This window comes from Taudactylus pleione, unplaced genomic scaffold (assembly GCF_031769625.1).
Source record: "Taudactylus pleione unplaced genomic scaffold, aTauple2 ptg000041l, whole genome shotgun sequence".
NCBI classification, from domain to species: Eukaryota; Metazoa; Chordata; class Amphibia; order Anura; family Myobatrachidae; genus Taudactylus; species Taudactylus pleione.
In genome coordinates, this window is record NW_028284443.1 from 13143541 (window position 1) to 13167956 (window position 24416).

At 45.6% G+C, this 24416-nt stretch overlaps 1 protein-coding gene across 2 annotated transcripts in view; it reads left to right on the forward strand.

Annotated features, from left to right (window-relative positions):
• Nucleotides 1–24416, forward strand: part of SLC13A1 (solute carrier family 13 member 1) — a 118915-nt gene that overhangs the window by 38888 nt on the left and 55611 nt on the right. For both annotated transcript variants that reach the window (XM_088456106.1, XM_088456110.1), the window contains exons 6-8: nt 1697–1748; nt 1840–1885; nt 13548–13604. In XM_088456106.1, the coding sequence (XP_088312232.1) occupies nt 1697–1748; nt 1840–1885; nt 13548–13604 (155 nt within the window). The remainder of the gene's footprint in view (nt 1–1696; nt 1749–1839; nt 1886–13547; nt 13605–24416) is intronic.

The following is a 24416-nucleotide window of genomic DNA, read 5'->3' on the forward strand; positions in this document are numbered from 1 at the left end:
ATTCCATCCACAGCCACAACCGTCTTCATTAGTATCGGCACTTGCATCTGGCCCATGTTGGGTGCAAGAGATCTGTCAGAAAGAGGTGTCCCATCCAGGGGCGTAGGGAGGGTGGTTCCAGTGGAGCGCAAGCTCCAGGCGCCAAAGGTTACCGGAGGCGCAGCGCACTGTGTACCCGGCAGCTGTCTAAGCTGACAGTCTGCCGGGTACCACCGTTGAACTGTAAACGCTGGCCTCTGAAGTGATCGGAGGCTAAGGAAGCCTCCGATCACTTCAGAGGCCAGCGTTCCTAGTGATGCAGTGTGCGGGTGACGTCATGACGTCACCCGCGAGCTGAGGAGCCTGTGCAGCCGCGCCTACTGGATCTAATTAGATCCAGTCAGGGCGGCAGCGGCGACGACATCCTGGAAAACGGCCACAGTGGATCAGGTAAGTACCTCCTGGTACCTCCTGACGACATCCTGGAAAACGGCCACAGTGGATCAGGTAAGTGAGAGGGGGGGCAGAACTACAGGGGGGGTACTGGGGGGTACTTTAAGGGGCAGAACTACAGGGAAGGGGCACGCCATATGGGCAACTATACAGGGGACACTGCATATGGGCACCACAACAGGGGGCCATGCATATGGGCACTACCACAGGGGGTACAGCATGGGGGGGCAGAACTACAGGGGCAGAACTACTGGGGGCACTGCATATGGGCACCTGTAGAGGTGGCACTGCATATGGGCACCTATACAGGGGGCACTGCATACGGACACCACTACAGGGGGCATTGCATATGGGCACCACTGCATGGGGCACTGCATATGGGCACCACTACATGGGGCACTGCATATGGGCACCATTACAGGGGGCACTGCATATGGGCACTTATACAGGAGGCATTGCATATGGGCACCTATACAGGGGGCATTGCATATGGGCACCTATACAGGGGGCATTGCATATGGGCACCTATACAGGGGGCACTGCATATGGGTACCTATACAGGAGGCATTGCATATGGGCACCTATATAGGGGGCATTGCATATGGGCACCACTACAGGGGGCATTGCATATGGGCTCATCTACAGGGGGCACTGCATATGAGCACCACTACAGGGGGCACTGCATATGGGCACCACTACAGGGAGCTGCCCCATATCTGTATTTTTACTTCTGTTTACTTTAACCTATGGACCCGCCTCCTCCCTGGAACACTTGGGGGGCGCCATAGCACGCACGTACTCTGGGCGCCCTGGCTTCACGCTTACCCTCTGGTCCCGGACCTACATGCCCACAATACTCCCATGAGACTCAGATGAGACGGATCCCTTGCATGCAGCTGCAACGTTGTTGCCGGGTTGCCTCTCAGAATGTCCATTTCACACAAGGAGAGTTGCAGCCAACATCTGTCCAATTCAGAATTACATAGTGACACACAAAATGCATAAATGGTGTAATGGTCTACTACCTCACAGCACTGAGGTCTTGGGTTAGCATTAGGCCCAATGTGGGGCCCTTTTGATCAGTAGACAGCCACCCATGCAGCCCCAGATGTGAATTAGGTTGTATATCTCTGTCATAGAAGGACCACTGGTGGACCATAATGGCTGTTACAGTATTAGGCTCCCTCCTAGCTCCATATGACAGGCAATTAGAGTGAAAACACTATGCAATTCATAATGTTATCCTTTGTGTGATTATTTACAGAAAACAGCACTGAAATGGGTACAAAATGTGATCCAGAGAAACATGTTAATGGGTAAGGGTTGAAAATTGACAGATTAATGTACGTTTGTCACTTTCTACTTTCCTTAATTCTAGTTAAACTTATAATAATGTATTTCTTACAGGTACAGTAATGGAGCAATGACTAAGGGGAACGATAAAATGTGCACAGTAAGTTTATATTTTTGCATCATGAATGATATAAACAAGATACATATGTTACTTTTTGGCTCTTATTAGATTGTAATTGCAGTCATAGTGCTTGTTCATGGTTCTGAGTAATTCATTACTACAGTCACAGTATTAATTTCAAGCTTTAGAAAGTTGGTAATTGTAGGTACAGCACAAGTTCCTGGCCCTGTGCAGTTAGTAATTACAGCACTGTGCTATTTTCTGGCTCCAGGCATTTGGTAATTGCAAATATCAAAATTAGTTCCTGACTCCAGGCAGGGGAAGCAGAAAACAACATGTGAATATAATTTTATTTCAAAGAATGATTTCATGTTGGTGAGACTAACAAGAGCTTAGCAATGGGTTACATCTGTATAATAAATGACAATGTCTATCCTGTCACTGACAAGCTCAGTAGGTGTCAGAGCTCTCAGATAATGATATGACTGACGCTGGTAGGAGGAGGAAGGGGGTCAGAGTTCAGGCCAACTGTCTGTAACTGTAATGTAGCTGTTATAACGGCTACACTTTGGGACAATGTTGTTACGATTTGTCCAAATCGCAATGACATATCGTGCATTTTGGGCAGTGTGTATGCGACGTCATCGGGTTTGATGTGCTGCACATCAAACCTAACGATATCGAATGCCGCCCCATTCAATGTTAATGAAGGACGGAACAAGGGATCTTTCCGATGTTCATTACATCATTATGATGTGTACCCATGGCATGATAAGTCGACCTGATGGACCGACATATCGACCCGGTACACATCGTCTAGTGTGTACCCACCTTTAGTTAGTAATGGTGGGGGGGTTTTAGGGAAGTGCGCCGACCCCCGTGTTTTGGTTTTGGATCTGTATCTCCTTCGTGTGACTTGGATCTAAATTTGGTTTTGGCAAAACCGCCCTTGCGTGTTTTCGTTTTGGATCTGTATTTTTTTCTAAAAAAATCATGAAAACAGCTAAAATCACATAATTTGGGCCTGTTTTTGTTCCTACAGAGTTGAAAAAGAATTGCAGTGTATGTTAATAGACTAATATACAGACGTTTCACACCCAAATAAATGCTGGACCATACAGTACACCATTGGTGGTGCTCCCAGACGTTTTGTACACATGAACTACATAGATTAGCTGAAATAGAAAGATAAAACTCTTTCTGGGAAACACTTTGACAATAATATCAATAAACAATGAATATAAATTAACATTTATTATTCTATTCAATTCTAAGTGTACTGGTAGAAAGCATAAAAGAAGGGAAAAAAATCATCCCAAATAAGTACCTTTGTTAATATCATGTGTAAAAATGCACTCAACTAGATGAAAATATATTAAAAAGTGTTAGTTGATTTACTGTACCTTATCTCATATTAGTTAGCATTAGTGATGTTCGCCGACCCCTGTGTTTTGGTTTTGGATCTGTAGCTCCTTCATATTTTGGATCTGAATTTGGTTTTGGCAAAACCGCCCTTGCGTGTTTTGGTTTTGGATCTGTATTTTTTCTAAAAAATCAGAAAAACAGCTAAAATCACATAATTTAGGCCTGTTTTTACTCCTACAGTATAATTAACCTCAATAACATTAATTTCCACTCAATTATGACCAACTCACAGCACACAATATTGTTTTTATCCAGTTTAGGCCGATAGCTTAGTCAGCCAGCTAGCTTGGTGCAAATTAAGTGGCAGAAGTGGTGGCACAAACATGTGGCAGTTCAACTTCAAACATGGCACATAAGGAAACATACAGTATTTTTTCATTAATCAAGAGGCTTGAGGAAGATGGAGTATGCATGTAGTTAAAGGTAGGGAAAGGAAGGGCTGATTCATAGTAAATTTAATTTAATTTTTTGATTCCAAAGCAAAATTTATGAGGGAGGTAGGTGGCGAGTCATTTTCAAAGAATATTTGACTCATTCACATCATTCCTTGCCCCAGTTAAGCTCTTGTGGTGGTCCAGTATTTATTTATTTTTTATGAAATGGGCATGCAGGAGATGCTGTCTGTGGCAGCACACAAAACGGAAGATCTGAACAGGTAGAGAGGGCAGAGGGATTTTTAAAGTCTGGTACTAAACATCTGTTATCATTGTGCTTCTGGGATTATAGATGGGAAGGCTGGGAGGGGAGGAGAGAGAACTTCTCCAGATACCATTACAAAATAGCCTTTCCATTTGGTGTTAGAGATGCATCTGACCAAACATGGCTGTTATGATCAAGGAACACCAAGCCCACCAGGTTGGTATCTACAAATCGAGGTTGAAAAATAGCATAAGAGTATTTTGCAAGTATACCTATTTGTGATTTTAGTTGAAATAAATACAGTATGAACCTATAAAAAAATAAGTAAGTGTCAGGGCAGCAGCACAAAAGCATGGCAGTTTAAAAAAAATATAGGTCTTGTATTAAACTTTTGCAGCACAAGATGGCAGCTTCATAAACTATAAAATTAAAAATGTCAGGCAGCAATGCCCCAAACAGCACATAATGCAAAGAAAAGAGGTACAAGATCCATCCTTCCACCCATGCACAGTTTAACAACCAATCACTTCAGCGACAGGGACTGCCAATTGTGGCTGAAGTGATTGGTTTGTTTGGGCCCCCACAAAACAAGCTACCAACAGGCAGCTGACATTGCTGGCAATGATCTCTCCATGCACAAAGTGGCTTTACAGAGGTAAGATGTTGTCGCCATCATCATCCGATTCCTCACCCTCATCAGTGTGTACATCATCTTCACACAATATTAATTCGTCCCCGCTGGAATCCATCATTACAGCCTCAGGTGCCTCTGTAATTGTTGGATGTAATTAGCCTTCCTCATGAAATTTGTAGTTCATTTTGATGAGCATCGTCTTTTCCACATTTTGAGGAAGTAGCCTTCTGCGCCAATCGCTGACAAGGTTCCCAGCTGTGCTGAAAATACTTTCTGAGTATACACTGGAGGGTGGGCAGCTAAAGTAAAGCAAAGTCAGTTTGTGCAAGGGCCTCCAAATTGCCTTTTTTTCCTGCCAGTAGTGAAACAGACTATTTGACATTCCTATTTGGATGCTATCATTAAAATAGTCCTCAACTATTCTTTGAATGTTGACAGTATCAGATGTCATGGTAGAGGTCTCATTAATTGTAAGCAATTTTTTTAGATCCAACCAGATGTCAAAACTTGGTTGTGTTGACTCAAGCTCGTCACCAGTGGGTCTTTTGTTGGGAAAGTTTAGTTTGTTACTGGCAGCTGCACTTGCTGGATAAACTGAAGGAGGAACAATCCCTGCATCATGTGCCGCTTGAGCTGACAATTTGCTTACCAACAGCTCTTTGCATCTCTTCAGATCTGTTTCTGTTGGGAAGAAAGATACAACATATGACTTAATCCTAGGATCGAGCTCAGTCACCAAAATGTATTGTTCTGATTGGAAGATCCTGACCACCCTTGGATCCTGGCGAAGCAAATAAAGGATTTGATTTACAAGTCCGACATGCTTAGCAGAATCGCTTCATTTCAGCTCCTTCTTCAGTTTCTCAAGCTGCTTTTCCAACAGTCTAATGAGATGGATTACCTGACTCAAGCTGTACTCAGACCCGGATGCTAAGCTGTGCTCTCTCGCAGCCAAAAGGGGGCCGGGTATGCAAATTCCGCGATCGCACTGTCTGGTGTAAGGATGCCCTCTTTGTCTTAGAGAGCGATGGCAGAGCGAACACACACCGGTATACAGACGCTCACTTTTCTTTCTTAACACACATCATCTCCAGGAAGTGTATGATTAATCAGAACCATCGAGAGCCATCGGAGCTGCACACAGCGCTTGAGGTAGACCCTACCCCGCCGCAAGCACTGCGATCACTGCAGGCTGAAATACAACCAAGTGACGTGTACAATGACGCTTCTTTGCGAATTATGCACACCCATAAAACTAAGTTTTGACACCCAGACACGCCTGCGTTCACACCACCACTCCCCCAGTTCACAAGCACATTCCCCTGTTACCACCCACAAACTGCACATTCTGTCACTCAAAGTAGCGTCTAGTCTGTGTACTACGAGCACACAATTCCCGGACACAGTGACTGGTTTGCACATGCATATTTTGCTGCAAATGCATGCGCAGATGGGCAATAATCGCTCAAAGCATGTGTCCGTGGCTTAGCGACCGGGTCTGAATCGGGCCCTATATTCTCTGTGCACAGAGACTGCTATGTAGCCTATCCTATCCAAATGAACGTGGACCCAAAATACCTCTTCCACCACCCCTTACCCAGGCCCGGTGACAGGGGAATACAAGGGGTACACCTGTGCTGGGCCCCGAGGTTCTGATGGGCCCCGAGGGCTATGAGGCACAAACCGCATCTCGGTCCGCAGCTAATGGTAAATAATAACTGCCCCATCGGCTGCCCGTCTGGCTCCCCCTTCCAAAGGGCATGCACGTCGACCAAGCTGGTCCCGTCACTACTCACTTGTGTGCGCGGCCGGGGGTCCGGCAGGTGCTGGCGCACATCATGTCATGACGCTGCACTGGCCCTCCTCCCTGTATCCCTGGCCTCCAGCTGCGACATCCATCCACCGAGGAGCATGGAGGCCAGGAACTAATGTGCAACTGACTGCCACCGCCCACCCGCCAGGCACACAGAGTGAGGGCACCTGTGTGCCTGCCTGCAGCTCTGCATCTCCACTGTCTGTTCTAGTGGATGTCTATAGGGGTAAGTGACATCCATGACAGACTATTTATTTTGTTAAGGTTGATAGTTCACCTACTCATGATTATACATACAGTATAGGCAGCTCCAGGTTTACTTACGCACACTGAGGAAGTACAAAAAGGATGAAACGCCTTGGGACTGGTTCTCCTACACCTCCAAAAGTGAACTATTATCAGATAAACCATTTTTTAAGATAATAATTATTTAATTTATTTTATTTTTATGTTGAGTATTACTCTATGTTTGTTTGTGTTTCCTGCTTGGCTTGTTACTAAACAACTATTTATTGGAGATTTTTCTCCATTTCTTGGTCTGAGACCTACCATGTGTGTTATATGAAGCTGGACTTTTGTTGTTAAACACCAGGAACACGGAAGAGTGACATCTTTATATGCATTATTTATTGCATTATCTGGTACGCAGATTTATGTACATCTACTGTCAAATATGTTTGCATAAAATATACTACACTATATTGCTTTTATGGGCTTGATTTAAGCCCAATTTAAAGGTTTGTTCAAGCAATATCGTCCCTTAGAATAAGTCATGAATAAGTTGTCGCCATGTGCTTCCTGACCGTAAGCGAAGCACCTGGACATCAGATAAGCTTTCATTTCTTTATTTTTTGGTACGCACAATACTTACCTTTGAGCACAAGTTTGTTTAGTTTAATTAGTACACTGTTAGGTTTAGGTGCACGTCTTTATTATTTTTCAGTATATATATATATATTAGGGGTGTGCACCGGCCACTTTTCGTGTTTTGTGTTTTGGTTTTGGATCTGGATCTTTCTTCGTGTTTTGGATCTGGATTGGTTTTGCCAAAACCACCCTTCCGTGTTTTGGGTTCTGGGTTTTGTGTTTTGGATCTGGATTTTTTTGACAAAAAGCATAAAAACAGCTAAAATCACAGAATGTGTTGGTTTTTCTGCTCCTATGCTATTATTAACCTCAGTAACCTTAATTTCCACTAATTTCCAGTCTATTCTGAACACCTCACACCTCACAATAGTGTTTTTATGTCCAAAAGGTTGCACCGAGGTAGCTGGATGACTATGCTAAGCGACACGAGTGGGCGGCACAATCACGTGACCCATCTAGGAGTGATACTGCAGTGGCAGACAGGATGGCAGTTTGAAAAACTAGGCCCCAAACTGTACATAATGCAAAGAAAAAAAAGAGGTGCAAGATGGAATTGTCCTTGGACCCTCCCACCCACCCTTATGTTGTATAAACAGGACATGCACACTTTAACAAAGCAATCATTTCAGCGCCAGGGTCTGCCACACGACTGTGGCTGAAATGATTGGTTCGTTTGGGCCCCCACAAAACAAGCTGGCAAATAATCTGTCCCTGCACAAACTGGCTCTACGGAGGCAAGATGTCATCCTCATCCTCCTCATCCATCGATTCCTCACCCTCTTCAGTGTTGTGTACATACTCATCCTCACAGAGTATTAACTCGTCCCCACTGGAATCCACCACCACAGGTCCCTCTGTACGTTCTGGAGGCTGGTCTCCCTGGAAGAGTTGATAATTCATTTTTATGAACATCATCTTCTCCACATTTTGTGGAAGCAACCTCCTACGCCTTTCGCTGACAAGGTTCCCGGCTGCACTAAACACTCTTTCGGAGTACACACTGGAGGGGGGGCAACTCAGGTAAAATAGAGCCAGTTTGTACAGGGGCCTCCAAATTGCCTCTTTTTCCTGCCAGTACAGGTATGGACTGTCTGACATGCCTACTTGGATGCTGTCACTGATGTAATCCTCCACCATTCTGTCAATGGTGACAGTATCATATGTAGTGACAGTAGACATGCAAGAAATTGTTGCCAGGTCCTTCAGTCCGGACCAGATGTCCAAACTTGGTCCTGCCTGCCCTGCATCACCGCCAGCGGATTGCTTAGGATACCTAAGTTTTTTCCTGGCAGCCCCAGTTGCGGGAGAAAATGAAGAAGGAGCTGTTGACGTGTCATGTTCTGCTTCAGCTGACAGTGTTTTCACCAGCAGGTCTTTGCACCTCTGCAGGCTTGTGTTGGCCGGAAAGAGAGACACCACATAGGCTTTAAACCTAGGATCAAGCATGGTGGCCAAAATGTAGTGGTCTGATTTCAACAGATTGACCACCCTGGAATCCTGGCAAAGAGAATGAAGGGCTTCATCCACAAGTCCCACATGCCGAGCGGAATCGATCCATCTTAGCTCCTCCTTCACTTTCTCCAGCTACTTCTGCAAAAGCCTGATGAGGAGAATGACATGACTCAAGCTGGCAGTATCTGAACTGACTTCACGTGTGGCAAGTTCGAAGGGCTGGAGAACCTTGCACAACATGGAAATCATTCTCCACTGCGCTTGAGTCAGGTGCATACCCCCTCCTTTGCCTATGTCATAGGTGGATGTATAGGCTTGAATGGCCTTTTGCTGCTCCTCCATCCTCTGAAGCATATAGAGGGTTGAATTCCACCGCGTCACAACCTCTTGCTTCAGGTGATGGCGGGGCAGTTTCAAGAGTGTTTGCTTGCGCTCCAGTCTTTGGCACGCAGTCACTGAATGGCGAAAGTGGCCAGAAATTTTTCGGGCCACCCAAAGCGTCTCCTGCACGCCCCTGTCGCTTTTCAGAAAATTCTGCACCACCAAGTTTATTGTGTGAGCAAAACATGGGACGTGCAGGAATTTGCCCAGATGTAATGCCCACACAATATTGGTGGCATTGTCAGATATCACAAATCCCCAGGAGAGTCTAAGTGGGGTAAGCCACTGGGCGATGATTTCCCTCAGTTTCTCTAAGAGGTTGTCGGCGGTGAGCCTCTTACTGAAACCGGTGATACACAGCGTAGCCTGCCTTGGAACGAGCTGGCGTTTCTGAGATGCTGTTACTGGTGACGCTGCTGCTGTTGCTGCGTAAGGTGATACATCTACCCAGTGGGCTGTCACAGTCATATAGTCCTTAGTCTGCCCTGTTCCACTTGTCCACATGTCCGTGGTTAAGTGGACATTGGGTACAACGGCATTTTTCAGGACACTGAGGACACTTTTTCTGACGTTTCTGTACAGTCTCGGTATCGCCTGCCTAGTGAAGTGGAATCTAGACGGGATTTGGAACCGGGGACACACTACCTCCATCAATTGTCTAAATCCCACTGCACTAATGGCGGATACCGGATGCACGTCTAACACCAACATAGCAGTCAAGGCCTCAGTTATACGTTTTGCTTCAGGATGACTGCTGTCGTACTTCATCCTCCTCGTTAAGGACTGTTGGAGGGTCATTTGTTTAGTAAAAGTAGTGGTGTTCCTACTTCCTCTCTGGGATGATGAACGACTCCCAGCAGCAGCAACAGCAGCAGCGGCAGCAGGAGGCGCAGCAATGCAGGATCCTCCGGAGGAATCCAGGATAGAAGAGTCAGTCATGCCAGTGACATGGCCTGCAGGACTACTTCTGATCCTGACTAAGGAGGAAATTGACGAGGAGGGAGTTGACGGTGTGGTTAGCAGGCGCTTGGATACAACAGGACAATGGGATTTAGGTGTCCCTGGACTGCTTATGGTCTTAGCCAAAGTTTCTGAACTTGACAGTAACTTTTAATGAACGTGCTGCAGGTGCCGTATAAGGGAGGATGTTCCTAGGTGGTTAACGTCCCTACCCCTACTTATTTCACCTTTACATATGGTACATATGGCAAGACAGTTGTTGTCTGGATTTGGATAGAAATATTGCCAGACCCAGGCATGACCGTGATGGGCTTTTTCATCCCACGGACAACAACTGTCTCCCCCGGAGCCTGATTTAAACAAACCACATCACCATCAGAATCCTCCTCGCCAACTTCCTCCTCAGCGCCAGCTACACCAGTATCCTCATCCTGTTGTACTTCAACAGTGACATCTTCAATTTGCATATCAGCAAGTGGACTGTGGGTGCTCCTTTCAGCACTTGCAGGGGGCGTGCAAAAGGTGGAAAGAGCCACCTCTTCCCGTCCAGTGCTGGGAAGGTCAGGCATCGCAACCACCACCACCACACTTGGACTCTCCTTGGGGATTTGTGATATCTTCTTAGAACGCACAGTTCTTCGCTGTGCTTTTGCCAGCTTAACTCTTTTGATTTTTTTAGTGGGAGGAGGGCTTCCATCGTCATGTGAAGCTGAACCACTAGTCATGAACATAGGGAAAGACCTTAGCCATTCCTTGCCACTCCGTGTCGTAAATGGCATATTGGCAAGTTTACGTTTCTCTTCAGATGATTTAAATGTTTTTTTCAAGGTAATTTTCCTGAACTTTGCCATTTGGGATTGTATGTGCCCTCTACTATGACATTGGGCATCGGCCTTGGCAGACGACGTTGATGGCATGTTATCGTCTATGTCATGACTAGTGGCAGCAGCTTCAGCACTAGGAGGAAGTGGTTCTTGATCTTTCCCTATTTTATTTTTATCGGAGAAAGTTTGGTCCTCCATTTATGTTATATTGATATATACGTGCGGCTAAGGCGCACACAAACACAGAAAATAATTTTTTATTTTTGTTGGAGACTAGTGCACTTTTTGGGTTACACCACCCTTTAAGAAATGAGCCAGCCGGCCCTTTACTTATGGGACACAGGCGCTTGGCGCTGCTCCTATGTTGATGCACGTGCAGCCACAGTGCACACAATTCACAAACACAGAAAATATTTTTTTATTTTGTTTGGAGTGTACTTTGGGGTTTACAGCACCCTTTAACGGTCAAGCCAGCCGGCCCTTTACTTATGACACAGGCGCACGCTTGGCACTACTTTGTTGATGCACGTGCGGCTACTGCGCACACAATTCACAAACACAGAAAATATTTTTTTATTTGGTTTGGAGTGTACTTTGGGGGTTCCAGCACCCTTTAACGGTCAAGCCAGCCGGCCCTTTACTTATGACACAGGCGCACGCTTGGCACTACTTTGTTGATGCACGTGCGGCTACTGCGCACACAATTCACAAACACAGAAAATATTTTCTTTTTTTCTGCACTTGGGGGAGCACCCCTGATGGACAGAGCACCCCCTGGACAACACTACAGCACCCCTTTAGGACTGGGACTCTGCACAGGACTTTGGAGTGGACACAGCCCCTATGGACAACTGACTGCACAACACAGTCCAGCCAGCCCTTATGGACTTTGGAGGAGTGGACACAGCCCCTATGGACAACAGCAGCACAGCACAACACAGCCAGCCCCTATGGACTTTGGAGGAGTGGACACAGCCCCTATGGACAACAGCAGCACAGCACAACACAGCCAGCCCCTATGGACTTTGGAGGAGTGGACACAGCCCTTATGGACAACAGCAGCACAGCGCAGCACAGCACAACACTACACTACACTACACTACACTACACAGCCCAGCCAGCCCTAACTCCCACCCTCCCTCTTCACTGTCCACAGCCGAGTGAGAAAATGGCGCCGACGCGGGTACCTTATATAGGATCCAAAACCCGCGAGACCCGGAAGGCGGGATGGTGACGTTTTGCCTCGATTTCAGATCCGAGTCAGGCGGGAAAAGTCAAGCCTGACTCGGATCTGCCTCGGATCGGGGGGGTTCGGATTTCAGAAATCCGAACCCGCTCACCCCTAATAAATATATATATATATATATATATATATATATATATACAATCCGTATATATTTTGTCTGTGTATGTATGTGTTTATATATGTCTATAGATATATATATAATAGCTTATGATATCTAATATATATATATATATATATATATACATATATATATATATATATATATATACACATACGGTTAGTTCAAGGCAGCACTCTTGGTACTTTATACGCCCCGAGAGTGCCGCCTTGAACTAACGGTATATGTAGATATATTAGATACTGTACATATAACGTCCCATTTCGGTCCGGTAGGACTGAAACGTGGAACTTTACCATTGTGCCACACCATTCTCTTGCATTGATGATGTCAATACATTTTATTTTTGTTATTGCTCAGCTTTAACTTGACAGATCAAGATAAAACAAAGTTTAGAGTTTCCACTACAAAATGATGCAGTTTTCATGAAAATTGGTTCAGTAGATTTTGCGCCAAAGAAGAAAAAAAAACCAGACACAATTGTTCTTATAATATTAGTATACAGTTGATTTATACCCACACCCTGGGTCAGCTTGGTCAAGCCACTTATCCACCTGCCCCATTAATTAATTCAATCATTTGTTCAAAAACCACTATTTGGACACTTTGGGTGGCATCCATTAGGCGCGAACATAGTTCAGGCGCTAATGGATCCCCCGGGGCTATCCAATTAGCCCCGCAGTCCAGCCTGACGCTGGCACTTATCTGGGCTTTTTTTCGGGACCTGATAGGTCCCAAAAAAGAATCCACGATAAGTGACGTTTTTTCACCTCTGAAATCTTATGAGCTTATCACGGATCCTATGCATTTTCGGGAGAAATATCCTATTATTTCGGATGAAATAATAGGATAGGGTGAAAAAAAACATTGTCGAAAAACGGGAATAATTGGTGAAAAATCCCCGTTTTTCGCCGTACCCTCCATAATCTGCAAGTCCATGCCACACACACAATGATGTGCTGACATATATTACATTTTTGAATGATGCTTCTAAATACTAGTACAAATTAATTCTACAAAATCTGTCACAAGGCAGACGTGTGCAGTAACAGCATGTCTGATTCGGGACAGACATATACCCGCACCCCTAGCCCACACTAACAAATCCCACTGCGGTGAGAAGGGATGATGGGAAATTGCGCACACACACACACACACACACACACACACACACACACACAGATATGTAATGAGGTGAGAGCTCACAATGTAAGACCTCAGGCATTCATATAAAGCACTAAACCAGTTTTATAACATTATATATATTATGTACAGTGTAAATGCGGTTTACTAAGACACAAATGCATTTTAATCTCATTGTTTCTTTTTGTTTTTAAACCAGGCTGATGAAGATTATGAAGTTGCAACCTGTAATCAACAAGACAAAGAAATACAAGAGGTAATACAGAATAATGTAGTTACTATGAAAAGAAAGCAAATAAAATGTATACAAAATTCAGTATTACCCAAAATACCTTGCAAAAGTATTCACACCCCCTTGGCTTTTTACCTTTTTTGTTACTTTTTTATCTTAATTTTATGTGATGGATCTGCACAACATAGTCTAATTTGGTGAAGTGAAATAAGAAAAAAATATATAAAAAAGAATCTTTATATATAAAATTGCAATGTGCATATGTAATCATCCACTTTGCTATACAGCCCCTCAAAAATTCTGGTGCAACAATTACCTTCAGAAGTCACATAATTAGTGAAATGAAGTCCACCTGTGTGAAATCTAAGTGTCACATGATCTGTCAGTATAAGCACACCTTTTCTGAAATGCCCCAGAGGCTGCAACACCACTAAGCAAGATGCATCACACCATGAAGACCAAGAAGCTCTCCTAACAAGTCAGGGACAAAGTTGTTGAGAAGTACAATTCAGTGTTGGGTTATAAAAAAAATCCAAATCTTTGATGATCCCCTGGAGCACCATCAAATCCATCATTATGAAATGGAAAGAACATGGTACCACAACAAACCTGCCAAGAGAGGGCCGCCCATCAAAACTCACAGACCGGGCAAGGAGGGCATTAATCAGAGAAGCAGCACAGAGACCAAAGGTCAGGGCCGCCATCAGGGGGGGACTGAGAGAACTATAGTCCCGGGCCCGGGCAGCAGTGGAATGGACAAGTGGGGACAGTATTTTACATTTGGAACCGGTTGCAAGCTGATCGGAGCTTGCGGACCGGCAGCCAATCAGGAGCAGCCGCAGCTGCGGTTCCTGATTGCCTGCCGGGGTCTGCAAGCTCTGATTGGCTTGCTGCCAGTGCTATATTCAAAGTGCCGTTGCCTGCCCCCCGGGTCACTCTTTCTCTCTATCCGAGTACAACAAACGCCTGCCAGTGGGGAGACGCTGTGCAAGGAAGTCAGCGGCCGGGGAGAGAGGGAGCAGTAGCGGAGAAGCTATCTACAGCCTCTGCGTGATGGTGCAGAGGAAGGATGGGCAGGAACAGGAGAGGTTGGAGACTGACCAGGTACATAGACTCCAGCTCCCACACCCTCAGTCTGCTCCCACACCCTCAGTCTGCTCTCGCACTCTCACCCTGCTTTCACACCCACACCCTGCTCTCACATACTCACCCTGCTCTCACACCTTTAAACTCCCTCCCACGGCTCACACCCTCACCATCACGCTGTTCACCCACACTATCCACAGTGACGCCCACCTCTGACAAACTGCCCCCCCACACACTTAAGGGAAGGGGCCCTGCCTATTTTATCAGTCCTGGGCCCCATAATTTCTGATGGCAGCCCTGCCAAAGGTAACCCTGAAGGAGTTGCAGAGTTCCACAGCAGAGCATGGTATATCTGTGCATGTGACCACAATAAGCTGTACACTCCATAGAGCTGGGCTTAATGGAAGAGTGGCCAGAAAAAAGCCATTACTTAGTGATAAAAATAAGAAGACACGATTTGAGTTTGCCAAAAGGCATGTGGGCAACTCCCCAAATGTATGGAGGAAGGTGCTATGGTCAGATGAGACTAAAATTTTACTTTTCGGCCACCAAGGAAAACGCTATGTCTGGCGCAGACCCAAAACATCCCATCACCCCAAGAACACCATCCCCACAGTGAAACATTGTGGTAACACCATCATGCTGTGGGGATGTTTTTCAGCAGCAGGGACTGGGAAACTGATTTGAGTCGAGGGAAAGATGGATGGTGCTAAATGCAGGGATATTCTTGAGCAAAACCTGTTTCAGTTTTCCTGTGATTTGAGACTGGGACGGAGGTTCACCTTCCAGTAGGACAATGACCCGCAGCATACTGCTAAAGCAACACTCGAGTGGTTTAAGAGGAAACATTTAAAATGTGTTGGAATGGCCTAGTCAAAGCCCAGATCTCAATCCAATTGAGAATCAGTGGTCAGACTTGGAGATTGCTGTTCACAAGCAAAAACCATCGAACATGAAGGAGCTGGAGCAGTTTTGCCTTGAGGAATGGGCAAAATTCCCAGGGGCAAGATGTGGCAAGATCATAGCGACTTATCCAAAGCGACTTGCAGCTGTAATTGATGCAAAAGGTGGCTCGACAAAGTACTGACTTTAGGGGGGTGAATAGTTATGCATGCTGAAGCTTTCTGTTATGTTGTCCTAAATGTTGTTTGATTCACAATATAAAAAAAACACAACTTCACAGTTGTAGGCATGTTCTGTGAATGAAATGATGCAAACCTTCAAACAATCCATTTTAATTCCAGGTTGTGAGGCAACAAAACATGAAAAATGCAAAGGGGGGTGAATACTTTCACAAGGCACTGTACCTAATAGTCTTTGGTAATGGCAGCAGAAAACAAAATCAGAAGTGATCAAGGATTCTGATTGGTCCTTTCCGTCTTTCCTCTACAGCCTCTCACAGCCACAGTTTCAGACTGAGTTGTGAAAAATGTCTGCTTTGGCTCTGTGGAAGTAAAGGGGCAAATTAGTAACAGATAAAAAAGCACCTTTAATGTGACTTCCACTTTTGTATATTTGCGCCAGCTCTATACATTATAGTATATTTTTATTTTTATCTAATAATTCTTGTACACAGCAACAAACATGAATTACAATAGGATACAAATTCTCACCACCTCCAGTACAGTTTACCCACAATCAGGGGGATTCCCTAGTGATCCAGGCCCAGCACACATAGCTTGCTTTGTTTCTGGGACAAGGAATTATGTTAATATCATCTTAATGTCTTGGTGATGGTCCAACCTTTTTGTTTCTTCTCTTTAGCCGAGGGGCATGGTTCCCACTAGCAAGCACTGTTAAGCAATTATGTCTACTTAGAGGTAGCTCTTACATCAAAATCAAGCAGCTAGATATGGATATATACTGCAGAAAATGCAATTGAAATATTAAGTAATGGTCTGGAAGACATTTGTAAAAGCTTGCAGTGGATCTCTATCTCTTTTTTGCCAAGGGCAGTGTAGAGTACAAGATGAGATCAATGCACACGCTTCTTTTTTCTGAAACTTTAGTTGAATTTGAACTGCTGCATGACAACTTTGATGAATATTGAACAAACCCCATGCCTATTAAAGGGAAAATACAACTTTTAACTTTAAAAAAAAAAAATCACACGCAATTGTCCTTGATGTGTAGGGATGTAGTTATGAGTTAGACACCACTGGGGGGGAGGTTAGGGTTAGCACTAAGGGGGGAGGGCTAGGTTTAGGCATGAAGGAGGGGTTATGTTTAGGCACTAACGGGGAGGGTTAGGGTGGAGAGGGTTAGGGTTAGGCTACAAGAATGGAGGGTTAGTATACTTACCCGACCCCTGTTGAGATACCAACCATCAGGATGCCACTGTTGGTATTCTGACAGGAGGCATCCCGACAGCCGGCATTACATACCCATTCCTATATGTATACCAGTTAGCGTATTATCTAAGAATTTCATTAGAAAATCACAAGGGGTTGAGAACATAATGTAGCTTTGGTGGGTAAAGATCTTCAGTCGGCAATCCAGTGATTAATTTAGTGAGCATGGGAGCACAGAAAATTGATGCTCTGAACCCTAATCAGAGCTTGGCATAGGTTGTTTGCTTCATGTTACAGTTAATTTGGGAATATTTTCTTGTCCATAGTAAGGAACTTGTATTCCTCTGAATATTAATGTACTAGTGAACATTATCATAGGACATGGCTCAATAAAGTATGCTTTTGCAAATATTAGGGTTGTTTATGCGCACTTACTTTGCTGTCTGTCTTTGGAATTGTATATTTGCTGCATACTTTTTATTACATTGTTCAACCAATTGGAAGCACTATTTTGTTTATTTTAATAATTTGTGCACTATTTTGAAGTAAAAGTTGCAGGGGCATATTAAGAGAGGAGGAGGCCCGTGTGCCTTCCCCGTCCGGGGCCCCCTCCTCTCTCCCCGGCGGCCACAGTAGACTCTGGGCACTAGTATGTGTCCAGAGTCTACTGCACATGTGCAGGTCGCCGGGTAAATGGCCGAAGCAGCCATTTTCTGGAGTTTTGTGCAGGGCTGAGACACCGGACTCGGGACCTCGGAGAGGTAAGTATTAGAAAGTATGGGTGCAGGGTGTGTGATGTGGGTCCCCCTGCACCGAACACCCTGTACCCGTTATAAGTACGCCCCTGAAAAGTTGTTATTCACAGATAAAGGACAAAAATAAAGTCCCAAAACTAGTTGCATTATATTCTTAATAAGCATAGGCAAATGCATGGGGGTTTCCAGTTGCCCGGAAATCCCTCCACTACCAGGTCTATGCTATATACCATCTATAGTGTTAATTATAATACTATCACATACATTATTGAGTGTATAAGAAGACTAATATGTACGTATATGTCAAGAGTAGGTGCTAGGAACCTCTGCCACAAGACTCCTGGACTTGCTCCAGTACTCCACAGAGCAGGAGACTTAGGGGTAAATCTACTAAGATTCGTGCTGGTCTCGATTTGTCCCGTTTTTCAATTCAGACAGATAGATTCAAAACGGCTGTCTTTTTCACTTGTAAAATTGGGAATTTACCAAGGTCTCGGTTTTGACAGGATCGTTTTGATTGATAGTGTATTTGGTCGATCCTGTCCGTTTTGAAGTCCCAATTTAACCAAACAAATTTCTATCCCGAACAAGCAGCCTGCCCATATCAGTGAAACATGTGCAGACTGCTTGTTTATTTTTGTTATATTTTTAGGAAAAAAATGTAATGGGGTCCCCCCACAAAAGCCTAACCAGCCCCAGACTTGTCAGCCTGTCCTGGTACCTAAAATTACGGGGAACGAAACGAGTAGGGTTCTACTATAATTTAGGTACCAGCACCAGTCCTGGTTTTAATTATAGGGGGGAAATTGGGTAGGGATCCCCTATAATTAAAACCAGCACTGGACCCTTTCTAGAGGTGGGCTGATGCCACAGCCAGAGGAGCCCTTTCACCGGGCCCCCCAGCTGCAGCATCAGTACTGACTGCTAGTCAGCCCAGGACAGGGATCCCTGGGGAGGTGGGGACCCCCCAATAAAGGGGGCCCCCTCTCCAGGTTACCCCTGGCCTAGGCTGATAGCCCGGGCAATCACCCCCACCCTTGGGCAGTGGGTGGCGGGTTGATAGTGTAGGTGTGGTGTAAAATAAGAGAGGTATCAACATTGTCTTTACAGTAGAACCGCAGGTCCCAGTAAGCCTCCATCGCATGGTGGTGCTTGAAGAACCACAAGTAACCAGCATGCGGGACATTAAGGGCCCATTGGTACCTGTAGTTCACCTGTAAAGAAATGTCTAAAAAAAACACACACCGTGAAAGTACAGGTTTTATTACATACATACTCACCTACATTACCAGGAGTGGTCCCCTTGTCCAAAGTAGGCATCCAAGGTATTCTTAAAACAAAAACACGAAAATCCTGATCCAAGCAACAGACCAACCAGGATGGTGGATATCTCCCAAATGAAATGCTCAGATGCTGCTTCTGCCTTTATAGAGCCATATCTGAGCATTCATTGGCTCAGAGAGGTGAGCCCCCACCTCTCTCAGCCAATGAAAGGCTCCTCCATTGAAGTCCATGATGGAAACCGCAGAAGAAACTTTAGTAACCCTGAGGCTCTCCATTGACTTCATTTAGGAGCTGATTGGTTGGTTACAATGCACTTCCTCAGTGAGTCAGTGCACTCCATGACTGAACTGGCTACACTGTGACTGGAAGCGGCTTCTCACTGGAAGCGCTACCGGCCAGTCACACAGAGTACAGGCAAGTCCCACTGTCGAAGTGTTTTCACCCCCTGGGACTGCTGGTCCAGGCTGCAATTAGCGGAGAGCGTGCTTACAGTGGGAAATCGCTCCTCTGCCTATTGTGCAGCCTTATATTTGCTTCTTGGGGCTTCAGCCAATGCAGTCCCTAGTAGCCTGCATTTTGCGCATCACTGTCTCCACGCTGCATATGTGCATATGCCGGTCCGGTCACCTGCCAGATCCATTGTGCAGGCACCGGGACCCAGTCTCCATCCTTAAGTACAGGTAGAAACGCCGGCAGTGGCAGACCCCTCATCTTAGAGGGTAGGAGCCCCTGCTGGTGGGTTCTTTATCTCTCTCCACTTTATCTCTCTACAAGGCTTAGTACATCTCTCCCTTCCTTTAATCATTGCGTATGAAATAAACCATGGTCTATGTCAAAGTAAGACACCGGTCTGGCCAATAAGTGAATTCAGTTGGCTTTCTAATTGACCTTTAATTAAGTAGTATGTTGTTAACAATTAATCTGTAAAATTACAGTCTTTGAATAGAGTCTACTAAATGTTCTGTACACAATTTGTGAATGTTGACAATTTGTTACTTGACCACTGTCATTAGCTGCTTCACATTTGACAGCAGTGAATAATCCTAATTTGTCTGCCTTTAAAGTGTTGAGTCATACTCTTTCAGCTTTGCGAGTACAGGTTCAACCATGCTTTATTGATGTTACATGTTGTACGTGTTTAGTCATGTCATCATCAGTCTTTATTGTTTTACTGCATAAGAGTGATGAATGAAACTCAGAAGTTAGCACAATCTCTGCATGTGACTCTTGGTGTACATACAGGCAGGGCCATAGCTACAGTAGGGTGATGCAACCTATGCCATGGCACAGGGCACCGCAGGGCAGGGGGCGATGTTTGGGTCTGTCAATTTTCTGTTTATTATCATTCCTCTTGTAGCTTCCTCTTGTTTTATTCCCTTCCCCATGAGGCCATGGCTCTTTTTCGGGTGCGCCTTTTATGTCTCTATTTGAAAAATGGCGGGGGCAGTGGCGGAACTAGCGGCAGTGCAGCCAGTTGCTTGCACCAGGGCCTACTGTGGTGCAGGGGCCCAAAGCCACCGCTGCTAGTGTCCCCCTGCTGCTAGTGTAGTGTAGATCGCAGTGAGTGCGGTCCTCACTACACAGTAACAAACACACAGCCGCCAGCGTTATAGCAGCCGATGAGAGTCAGACAGGCTCTCATTGGCTGCTGCTTCCACAGAGGGAGCCGGCTGGAGCTCACTCGTGAGCTCCGCCTTCTGGCTCACCCCGCAGCAGGTGATGGGAGAGAGGTCATGATGTCTCTCCCATAGTGCAGGAGAAGAGCGGGCCGGGACTTTGAGCAGACAGCGGCGGTCGCATCAGGAGCGGAGATTCAGATAAGTTGTGTTTTGTTTTGTTATTTAGTATATGTGTAAGGGGCACTGGCACTGCATGGGGGGCCTACAGGGGACATTATATAGGGGTCTGCAACTGGGGGCAATGCATAGGGGGACTACTACTGGGGGGAAATGCATATGGGGAGCTACTACTGGGGAGCAGTGTATGGGTGGCTACTACAGGGGGCACTGCAGAGGGGGGACTACTACAGGGGGCAATGCATAAGGGGGACTACTACTGGGGGCACTGCATAGGGGGGGACTACTAAACGTGAAGTTGTGACCGGCCCAGCCTAGCCCTCCCGCTCCACCTACCTATTCCACAGATGGACGCTCGGTAGCCCGTGTAGTGGGCTGCTACTATCCCCATGAAAAAAAGTTACAGGCCCGGCTGGAGGAACGCTAGTGGTCTGCAGCCGCATGCTGCACACACAGGCAGGACCGGCCTGGAGTATAGGCGAATGGCCAGCATCTGCATCTTCTACTGCCATTGCCTGGAGAAGCTGAGTGAGGATGCTGCTGCAGCACTGGGGTGTGCACTATAAAAATAACTGTGTGCAATATAAAAATAACTTAATAAATAATAGCACATATGTTAAAAACAATTGTAAGTACAGTAAGTGTATCATACTTCAAGTTCAACAAACATACACAAGAGCCTGTTTGCATGGGATTGCAGCTGCTAGATAGCATCTGACAAACATACTGCAGTCTTTTACATGCTTCCCACCGAATCTACCTACCTACAACTCTCTCCATTTGTGACTAGTATGTAGTATTGCAGCATGAACTACAGCCCACACCCTCTCCATACACTCTCCTGTGTGAAATGGCACCTGAAAGCATTGCGAGATCCCGCGTACAGCCCCCGCAGCAAAATGACAGTTAGGAGCTCATTAGTTGGTACTTTACTACTCTCCACTTTATCACTCTGCAAGGCTTAGTACATCTCCCACCAACTACCTTTAATCTTCCAATATTGGATCAGAGGTAATATGATGACAATATCCTTCAAGTTTACGTGGATGCCTGTCAGGACATTCCATTAGTAGCTGAACATCCTTCACATTGCCCTGACAAAGCAAAATTTTCTGTTGTGGCAAAGTATAACCTCAGAATGTATACTTGTTTCACTGAGATACTGTATGACTTTGTGCTGTAAATTTGCCTCATATATATTTATTACCTAATGCTTTTTTCAAGTTTAGGATTATGGTAGGGGCCCACACAAAATTTCCCCACTGTGATGGAAGCCTACTGTTCACTTAGGTTCACCAAACTTTCATCAGTGGGTGTTTCCAACACAATTGCTGCTACAAACAACTCTAGGCAAAGATTGCCATTTATTGAGGTGTACAATAGTTTGCTCATATGGTTACATGACAGATTCAAGGAACAGCAATTGACCAGAGATAGCACTGTGTTTTTATTATTAAGCATATTTCAGGAAAGTCTATCAAAATGTACACATTGCATAAAAAAACATTATACCAAATGCGCTTTCCAGCTCATTTTCAGACAGACTGACTACTCATTTACAGGTTCACTTCTGGAAATGTTAATTGATTGCAGGGCCAGCTTATAGGTAAGACACCAAGAATGGTTATCATTTTGCAAATGTACTTGGCAAGGCACCACACAAGCTAGTTGCCCTGGGTCCCACACAGACCTTAAACTGTGATATGTAAGATAATTCAACTAGTAAGTCCACTGGTTATATCATTGTCCCTGGATATAACCATGATAAATCATTTTGCTCTATGAGGTTGATCTTTAAGAAAATCAGTGCTCAAAATAAATAATATTCATTTACTCATATCTGGTTATGTGTTCAACATACACATCAGCCATAGCTATGAATAATGTATTATACAACACATACTGGACCTCATTCAGAGTCTCTCGCTAGGGCACGCTCGCTCGCTGGGAGCGATAATCTCACATCTGCGCATGCGTATAATTCACAGTGCGCGTGCGCAAGTCATTCGTTGCGAACTGATTTTGGTAGCTTGCGAGCCACTTTCAGGTCGCTGCTTTGAGTGACAGATAGTGCCGTTTGTGGGTGGTAACAGGGGAAGGAGCTTGTGAACGGGGGTGTGGATGTGCGAACGCAAGCGTGTCTGACTGTCAGAACGGCGTTTATTGGGTGTGCATAATTAGCAAAGTAGCGTCATTGCACACGTGACTTGGTTGTTTTTTAGCCTGAACTGCTCACAGTGCTTGGGGTAGGTTAGGTCAACCCTAAGCGCTGCGAGCAGCTCCGATGGCCCTCGATGTTCACGATTAATCAGACACTTCCCGGAGATGACATGTGCTGCGAGTGACAGGTGGGAGGTTTTATAGTCCAGCGTACGCTAACTGCCGTCGCTCACTAAGACATAGAGGGCGTCCTTACAGCGCAAAGAACGATCACTTGATTTGCATACCCGGCCCCTTTTTGCAAGCGAGCGATCGCATCTTGCGAGAGACTCTGAATGAGGTCCACTGTACATCAAATACAGGTATACATAGTCAAAAACTCAATCCCATCTTCATTTCAAAATTATGTTTTATCCAATTATTTGGGTTTTCAAAGCTGCAGTGTCAAGAGTTTAGTGTTTTCCCACTAAAGATTCTGATTTTCCATGACAAAACCTAATTACCAAAGGTAAACCTCATGTGGAAATTCATATGTAATGCTCCAAGCCAGAGCCGGATTTAGAACTCATGGGGCCCTAGGTAAGATACCGGTTTTGGGGGCCCCCTCCCTCAAACAATCCATAGCACTATACTTTCATTCCTAATTCATGGCGCAATACAGCACCCTAAAGAAAAGGTCCACCATGGCCTTGAAACCTTGGCTATATATGCACGTAATTTTTGCTAGCTTTTGCTCAGCTTTTCTGAGTTTGGCCCCACTGATTGCCACCTCTATAGCTCTCACTGCCAGTCATTTCCATATCGCACTCACTCACTGCTCTCTCACAGCAATCACTCAGTCAGCACACTGACTTCCATCCCAGTTCACTTATTGCACCCTTCACTTCCTGTCTCACAGCATAGAACCCCTTTCCCCTCTGAGCACCCCTCTCTACTCACAGCACATACCACTCTCCCCTCTCAGCACAAACCCCCTCCCCCCAACAGCACATACCCCTCTCCCCTCACAGCATAGAAGCCCTCTCTCCACACTGCACAGACCCCACTCAGCAGAGACCCCTTTCCCCTCACAGAACCCCCTCCCATCACAGCATAGACCACCCTTTCAGCAAAGCACTCATCTCCCCTCACAGCACAGACCCCCTTCTCCCCTCACAGCAAAGACCCCTCTGAGCAAAGCACTCCTCTATCCTCACAGCAAAGACCCCCCACCTGTCTCAGCACCCCTCTCTCCTCACAGCACAGACTTCCTCCCTTCACATCACAGACCCCTCCCCTCACAGCACAGACCCCCTCTCCCCTCACAGCACAGTCCCCTCTCAGCACAGATCTTCTCCCATCATAGCACAGATGCCCTCTCCCCTCCCAGCATAGACCCCCCCTCCCCCCTCAGCACCCCTCTCCCCTCCGAGCATAGACCCCCTCCCCTCTCAGCACAAACCCCTCCCTTCACAGCACAGATCC